Source organism: Eimeria necatrix, genomic scaffold (genome assembly GCF_000499385.1).
Source record: "Eimeria necatrix Houghton genomic scaffold, Enh_scaff109, whole genome shotgun sequence".
Lineage (NCBI taxonomy): Eukaryota > Apicomplexa > Conoidasida > Eucoccidiorida > Eimeriidae > Eimeria > Eimeria necatrix.
In genome coordinates this window covers 257-8,522 of record NW_013651882.1, presented here as the reverse complement: position 1 = coordinate 8,522, position 8,266 = coordinate 257, and the positions used below count along the sequence as shown (strand labels likewise).

General features: G+C 46.2%; 2 protein-coding genes across 2 annotated transcripts; one reads left to right on the top strand and one right to left on the bottom strand.

The window, feature by feature from the left end:
* Window positions 1–282: 282 nt before the first annotated feature.
* ENH_00003110 (hypothetical protein, conserved) lies at window positions 283–1,256 on the top strand (the record flags this gene model as incomplete). The annotated part of the gene is made up of 3 exons (XM_013578266.1): window positions 283–441; window positions 606–785; window positions 1,107–1,256. The coding sequence occupies 3 exons, from the start codon at window positions 283–285 to the stop codon at window positions 1,254–1,256; spliced, it is 489 nt and encodes a 162-aa protein (XP_013433720.1).
* Window positions 1,257–3,971: 2,715 nt separating this feature from the next.
* On the bottom strand, window positions 3,972–5,853 carry ENH_00003100 (hypothetical protein, conserved; the record flags this gene model as incomplete). Its single annotated transcript, XM_013578265.1, has 2 exons — window positions 3,972–4,682; window positions 4,858–5,853. The coding sequence occupies 2 exons, from the start codon at window positions 5,851–5,853 to the stop codon at window positions 3,972–3,974; spliced, it is 1,707 nt and encodes a 568-aa protein (XP_013433719.1).
* Window positions 5,854–8,266: the final 2,413 nt, after the last annotated feature.

The window sequence follows — 8,266 nt, the reverse complement described above, 5'->3', positions numbered from 1 at the left end:
ATAAGGGGAGAGAAACAATTTTCCCCCACCAATGTGGTTTAAACTGATTCAAAGATCGACGAGTTGCCTCCAAACTGGCTAGCGGGCTCCGTAGGTTTCGGGAGACGTAGAAACAGTGTTCCAAAACCTAAAATCTAGAGACTTATGCTCCGCACTCGAATTATTCTGCGTCTGCTATGCTGTGTATATCCTGTCTTGATCCGCAGGTGCCTATCCCTGAAGCGTGTGTCTGAATTCCCAGCAGCGTTTAAATTTGACCCCTCAAAGCAAAACTCTGAAAAGATGGATAGGGGCACACTCGTGCGCAAGGCGACTGTAGAGATACAGCGCCGTCCAGCTCGACAAGGCACTGTCACGTTGAAGCCAAACTCCTCGATGCAGAAGACACGAAGCTTTGCTGACCCGCGATCGATCCCACAAATTCTTAAACAGATCTACGTTGTAAGGCCCTGCAATTCGCATAAAGCCACCAAGTAATTTTGCTTCATGGTCGAACGATCAGGACCGAAAGCAGAGGGTCTGAGAATGAGTTTACGCTCTTGCAGTCCGAGCTTAAAGTTTAGGGTCCAAGTTTCAGGGCAGAGGTACCCCGGGTTTGTGCTCAGCCTGAAGAGTATGACGAGGCTTCTTCTGTGCTGATTTGCAACTTCCCGGGGAGTGTCTCTGCTGCCGCATGTCGGAACTTTTGCGGATGGTTTGGAGCCGTTGTTCGGGTGGAGAGAACATCCAGTGTCTCAGGAGAAGCCAATTTCGTTGTTGTCTTTTCAAACCCAGAGCCTGCCGTTGTGAGTTCTTCACTTATTTATTCTTCTTTTTTTGGATTCATTTGTTGAATCACATCAGCCTATCTATTCGCATGCCCCTGCATGTACCAAATGAATTTCCCTGCTCCTGCTCATTTGTCTGCAGACTGCATACAACTGCCATCAAACCTTTACACCTGTGTGCGCGCACTTCTTTAGATTTGATAAGAACAGAGTCCAAGTCGTAGAAATATTTGCCAATAGATTTGCCGTGGGATGCGTAGTGGGCACGTTGCATGATCTCTGCTACAGATTCGTAATGGACCTCCTGGGTTAATTGTGCCTTTGTTGCTTTGTGCTAAGGCATTGAAGTCAGCGGGGGAGTTGATGTTTACGGATGGGAAAACGCCTCTTTTCTGCAGAGCCGTTGACACAAAGCCATCCATTTGGACGTCTCTGACTGCGCTGTGGGGAGGCAATCAACAGGTACTGAATACGGTCCAGCTACAGTAGACTTATAAGCACAACCACGCAAATTCTGATGATGCGTTCGAGTGGCACTTCGGCCATGACTTTAGCTTAGTTGTGTTGAGCACACTTCTGTGCCAATTTCCATTGTGTGAATTGCCTCGACCTTCGCAGTTCGGGTTTTCCACCCCAATGAATTATCAATCAGCCGTTCCTGTTTTTCTACCGTATGACGTGTCTTGCTTGTTCTGCTGTGGCTACAGTTGTTGCCTGTGAAGGGTTGCTACTTTTGTTATTGTCTTTGAAGAGTTGTTAATTCTCATGCTGTTGCTCTCTATTCTGCACCAGGCCTCTCGTTATTCTGGTTATTTTCTGTTATTGCTGCTACCTTTCTATGCTGAATGTTTTTGATTTTTTCTCCGAATCTACTTCTATGCACAGTGAAAGCAAACAGAAAACGTGTTCGTCTGCGCGAAAAAGTCCTGGTGAACTAAATAGCAAGAGTTAAGCCCAAAAACGTCAAGATTTCAAATTGAGGAGTATGGAGACTCTTAATGCTTCTGAAAACGTCATGATGAATGTGGGCAGCATGCAGCCGTCCGCACTGGGAGCAGCGCACTTCACCCATGTGACATGAGCTGGGACTAACGGACTTGTAAGCATGTCCCTAATTGCTTGGCTGATGCATCGCAAGCTGCTCCAAGATAAAGCGCCAGGGACCATCAGGCACATTTGCAGAGGGGTCACATAGGAACGTTGGGTCTCGAATTTGGCTCTCTCACCACCCCTTCCAATCTGTCACGCAAGTGTCGCCTGTGTAGATGCATTTGTCTCTATGCGTTAGAACTAGACGAAGGCATGGTGCCTGATATGCATCATGACCTTACCTTTTCAACACAGAACTTGAAACAGAGGTCTTGAGCCTTTCAATGCGTTCGCATGACTGTGCCAAATAATGGAGACGATCTGTGTACCCTCTGAAGCTGGCTACTGAAAACGAAGTAGTTCTTGCCAAAGAGTTATTCGGCCTACTGATGCTTCCACATATACTTCTTGATCTTACGTCGCACTTCGGGGCTTCTCTGGAGTTGCGGATTCCGTGCACCGGTTCTCCTTACACACATTTTAAATCGATCATTGACCATAATTATCAATTTTAGCTTGATAGAAGCACGAGCTTTTCTGGAGAAAGATTCATTGCCTTGACTTTGCAAGAGACTAGAAAGCTATGGCTGAACTGTGTTTGGCCACATTGTGCAGCCCACATAACTAACGCATGGCGGAGTTGTGGAACGTGAAGCCTCCACTTACTTTGCAGTGGCCCCTGCAGTCACAGCATCGTAGTCACTGCTTACTGCCCTTGTATAGTTACAGAACAGCATTCTACGTATTTGCTCAGCGGTGTTTCTCAAGCATAACTCATTAACTGCTTCCTTCTTCATGCTTACGATTGCTAGAGGTATTGGCTGCGCGGGGAACAGCTTTGCTGTCCTCGCATGCACGAATGACTTTTACTCCGACTTTTTTGCGAACGTGCTCCACTTGATTGCTACTTTAAGCGAGAGCAGTAAAAAAATTACGTAATGGAGTCTTCGCGTAGGCTTTCGAGCTTGTGAAGAATAAGCAGACAAAAACTTCCACAACAAGTGTTCACCAATCAGGATAGACAGAATACTCTGACTCCTGACTCATCTCGGTCCTGGAAAAGAAATCAAATGTGCTTTCAGCAGCAGCACAATCAGCAAATATATTCCTCATGCGTGAGGTCGCAGACTTGGACTGCAATATCGGTAAATTTGTAGGATCCGAAGAGTAGATGTGCTGATTGCTGGATACTGACCAGTGTTCCACGATGAAGGAGCTCATTGCGAAATTGCCTGCAATTGCTTTCACTTTTCTCGGGCGTGGACCTGCATACTCTTGCGGGAATAAGACTCTTCAACGCTAAGCATGCTGCCTCTAAATCACTGCTGAGCATACTTGTTTACTGAGAATTTTGCTGAAGCTGGCACCGCTTCACACACGTAGTTGCATCTTCGCAGTATATGCAGCACATAGTGTTGCATCATTTGCACAGTGTCGGTTGAACGCAACATATGGCGCTACATCATTTGTTCAATTCAGACTGATCGCACGTGTTACCAGCAGTAGTCGCACGCTTCGAATGCTTTGCGCATAGCGGACGGTACCTCGTTACCACGAAAAACAAGTCACCCGCTGTATTGAACGTATCGTGCGTTTGAGGAGGGTAGCGCATAAAGAAACATCAAAAAACATTCGTAGCAGAGACTAATAATGGCCACTCATGTTAACACTCATAAAGACCAGCTCAGCTAGTGAATGAAAGTTCAAGTACAAGTAGATGGCCGGAAAACTCTGTCGATGAGACAAACAAGAGAAAACTCTAAGCGCCTCAGGGCCCAAACCATCGGCCAGTACACTCAGTATTGTACCTGTAACGGCTCATCACTTAACAAGGATATTGGTTTTTTTCGCATTATTTCCAGTATGAGAAATTAAAAAAGCATGCAGGCGCTGCCGCCCTGTAGAGATCCAACAGCGCACCTGCAGCCTATCGTTGTCGCCACGACGGTGATGCCGAACTCCTATCATAGCAATTTTATCTCCAGGGTTGACTTGCGCTGGTCAGTGCGATGCAGCGCAGCTTTCTTTTTGGTGAAAATATTGCCTAGCGAGATGAGCCTAGCTAGCTAAGTGTCACTCCTCTGCTTCCTGACCGCGAGTGACTTTTGGCATTACTCAAGTGGACTTGCTGTTGTACCATCGTATTTGCTCAGTTTCAATGTCCTTTCTCCAATCATCCCATACTGGGCGTTTGAAATTGGAGTGTACACAAGGCATTTGGAATATTTTTGTTTTGAGCTCTACCACTGCTCGTGCAGTCGGCCGTTCACCAGTCTTGTAAATTGATAACGCGCAAAGAGCCTTGGTTGTGAAATCCATCCATGCTTCAAATGGCATCATAGAAGCGTAGTCGTCATAGAGCGGTGCTGCTGCCATCCTTTCCATTATCATGGGCCACCACTTTTCTTTCTGCATTGCAGGCCCGAGTATCTCACAAGCACACCACAGGGCATCTGCCACGAGAAGCCGACGTGACAAAGGTCCCACCGCCTCAGAACATCGGCTTTTGGCTATTGGATCTAGCATTGTCGTAGTAGCAAGGCTCAGGAGGTCGGAACTCATTTCCATCAGAAGCCTCACATCGTCTGAAGACAACGTTTTCCTCTGGAAGATCCCTCGAATTATTGCAAGCTTTCCAGGAAGCCCTCGGCGACAACCTCGAAGCTTAATCGCAAATTCCCAATCAAAAGGTTTTGGTTTCACTCCTTCTTTCAGAACTGGTATTTTGTAGAAAGCATGGCTAGCGAGAAATTCGTCATCCAAATATTGAGTTGTCAGGTCATCATCTGTATATGTCTCAGATTCATTGTCGGAGGAAGTGTCGACCTGTCAGAAAAATCAGCTCAAGACGCAGACCATAGATCAGCATTACGCTTGAAGAGTCCAATGTGCATTGGCAGGATGTACTGCTGCACAGCTCACGCGCTAAATAATGTGCCCGAAGAGAGGAGCTAGCAAACGCTACAGAGTGCACTATGAAATTCTATGATCTTGCCTGTGCATATTCGTCGTCTTGATGGGCCAAGCTTTCACTGGGTGATTCGGCAGCTGTAGGACGTCCCTGCCCAGCACCAGCTGCTGAAGTAGAGCTAAGAAAAGTGTCGAGCACGTTCTCATTGAGGGCACCTAGCGGATCAAACTCAGCGCGTGGCCCTGCGGAGGTCAAAAGCTCTTCAATGACAGAATCTACAAATTTATCCTCGTCAAGATTGTGTGAATGGCTGGTTCCTGGTCGTGCCTCAAGAGACCATGGTAAAACTTCATGAGTGCGCGGAGTTTCACCGACTGAGAATCTAGGTGTCGGAGTCTGTCTTGGTAAAGGCAGCGACGACGCAGAACCTCTACTTTCAGGGGGATATTGCGCTACGTCCAAGGGGCTTTCCGAAGGCGCAGTGTTTGGTGCATAATGCAGCAAGGTTTCCAAATTTGCAAGTGGATCCGCTGTCCACTCGCTGATTCTAGCTCTTTTAGCAAGATGCTGCTGTCCTTCTCCCACTCCAAAAATATTTGTGAACACGCCTTCTGCTGCTCCGGGTGATATTGTTTGTATTTCCGTTGCTTCCTCATACGCACGTTTCTCGCCCCGTTCAATCTGACCTCGATCATCTCCTGGTGGCCTAGCTATCGTCCATGAACTAGTTAATGTCTCAAATCCTTCACATAAAGGCGTCACTGAAGGTTGTCTTGACTTGTCCTGCTCATCTGGTGGGCGAGAAGCCGATAATAGACGGCTTGTAATCCGTGATTTGTATTTATTTGCGTTCTTGAGCTTGCAGGCGTACATCGCGAACACCATAGCTACCAGTAGTGCAGAGGCAACCAAGCTCATGTAGTTCCCAGACCATAGCATCGACCTGGCTGGATGCGACGTGAAGCGGTAAAGGCTATGTGTAGCATCCTTGGGTTCTACTATTGATGTGAAGTGCCCGGGCGGATCGATCGGATTTGAGGCCGCCGGTATGGGCTCTCCTAGCCCAGACTTACAATCGACTGACATTACAGTGAAAGGATGTCCAAGAACATGATGAAAGATCACGTTTTGGCCGGTTTTTCTGCAAGATTTCAGTGGCGCCGTGAAATATGCTGGCCGACACCCTCCGTTGAAGCTTCGCAAATGCTGTCTTCAAGCAGTCAAATACACCAAAACCAATTGACATATGGAGAAAAATACTTTAGGAACAACATTTAAATTCTCTTCTAGTGCTCTTTTTAGGTTGTCTATTGATGGAGGAGAAGACGAACAGGTTCGTATGGCAGCTCGAATAGACCTTGAAATTTACGTGTACAGACTGGTACAGAGCCACATCCATGATATGTGGCTTGAAAAAAAGCGTGTCTTTCAAATTACATAAGGGAAAGTTCTGATCCGCACAACTCAGTTCCTTTGGGAGCATGTTAACGAAACTTGATCGACAGTGCCTGCATCTACCGGGGCGCAGGCAGGGTAGGGCCAAGGCTGAAAAGCTGCTTTAAAGCTGATTTATCTGTTGCAAATTAAAGCAGTATCCTCAACGTGGCAGATATACAGCAGAATTTAGTAGAAATGGGATTTGAGATCGACACCCTCAAACGGCTCCGGAAGCAGTGGACCATCGTTTTGCCTGCCTCTTTTGCAGGAGTTTCAAATTCTCCTATATCTGACACTATATCTGACACATTTCGTATTGAATATATATGCCCATGCTGAATAGAAATCATGTCGTGTTTTCAGTTTGGGGCATTTAGGCCTGTTTGTGAAATGTAGGGTTCTTGCGTGTTGCTACAGGTATGGATTTAGCACACTACTGACCAAATGCGAAATCTTTCAGAATATTAACTATTTCGTCTGAGTTGCTAAGAATGAGAGGCTCTTTTTGATCGGGGCGGCCTTTCACACTGAGCTGCAGTGCCTGCGGCACCGAACAGTGTTCTGCAACACTTACGTTGCCCTGCATAACACTTATGCTCAAAAAACTGTGGCATATAATAAAGTGAAACTATTGAAAATATTGCTCAAAAAATTTTGCTCGCTGCGAAAGTTTGAACGGATGTCTACCAGTCAGCACATCGATCAAGTGTACGGTTTGCGCTGAGAAAATAGTAGGAAATGCACATTACTGTCGTTAGAGGAGGAATAAACTAGCTTTTGCTTTATAAAGCAGCAGGTGTAGGCTTGTGCGTAAATATATCTCCTCTGGGCGCCAGTAGGAGAGCAAGCTGGCGTGGCGATAGCGTTACTGCCCCATCTCTTCGGGCGACACGTCGTATCCTGTGCTGGGTCCTGCAAACCAGTAGGAGTTAGGACTACATTTTCGTATGTTCCAAATGCAGCACTGATAACAATGCTGATTGATAATTCAGACCACAAAGACAGGGTGAGAAAAGCCGAATCATGCAGCCTTTAAACATAAAGCACACGCGGCGTCAAATATTTAGCTTAATCGAAATTTTTGCATTTTGTCATCAAACATTTGAGGTTCCCGACTGAAATATAGACATCAGCCAACTGTATAGTTCATGTTCGCTTCAAGCACTGCGACCGCATTTAACCAGTCAAAACAGTAACCCTATTGCATTCTCCTTTGTACTTAATCTATGCATGAGAAAACGCTGAACCTGTAGCAAATGTTTCAGGCACTTTTACAGGGGGAATCGGCTGAATATCAATAAGCAGATGGCAATACTCATGAGAAGAAAAGACTGTCCAAGCTTCCGCTCTATGTTTCCATGCTAGACAAAAGGGCCGCCAGAAGTACTCTCAAACAAGCAATGGAAAACTAAAAATTTATGGAAACCTTACTGACCCTAAGCAACCTTTACATGGGCTCCAGATGAGCTAAAGTAGGACAGAAGCGCATTGCTTGACTCAAAGATGATTTTTTCTTTTCATTTAATCGGCTGGCATCATAGTGGAAGAAAAAATCTTTGAACTTCTGAACGCTTATATCAGTCGCTTGTTCGCTCCGCGGAAGCTGGTTGATTGTGTGGAACTCAAAGAAAAGAGGACTGAACCTAAATCGATGTTGATGGCATCTACAGCGCGGGAAAATCTAGAGAGGAAGCGAACTTACGAACTTTCACAATAGAACTTTATGGAATTGTAGTGCACCAGCACTACAATCGGGCTTGCTGGTGACCTATAGAAGATAGCTATCTGGTGACCTACAAGAGGTCATAACACTGAACGAGGACAGGAACCCCTTACTAGGATCGAAGTAAGCCAATTTGTCGGCGAATTAGCGTGTATACACTAGACGTGCCTGAAAGCACCCGGAGATTGGGGCTGGCGATAGCGCCGGCACCGATGCAGGCCTCCTCCCCACAGGCCATAGGAGGCGAGAACCCCGAGTGAGGTGGATTTTCAAGAGAACAGATTTTGAAGAAAACTAAAAATGACCATATTTCGTTATAGTTGGACTACTGCTTCAAGG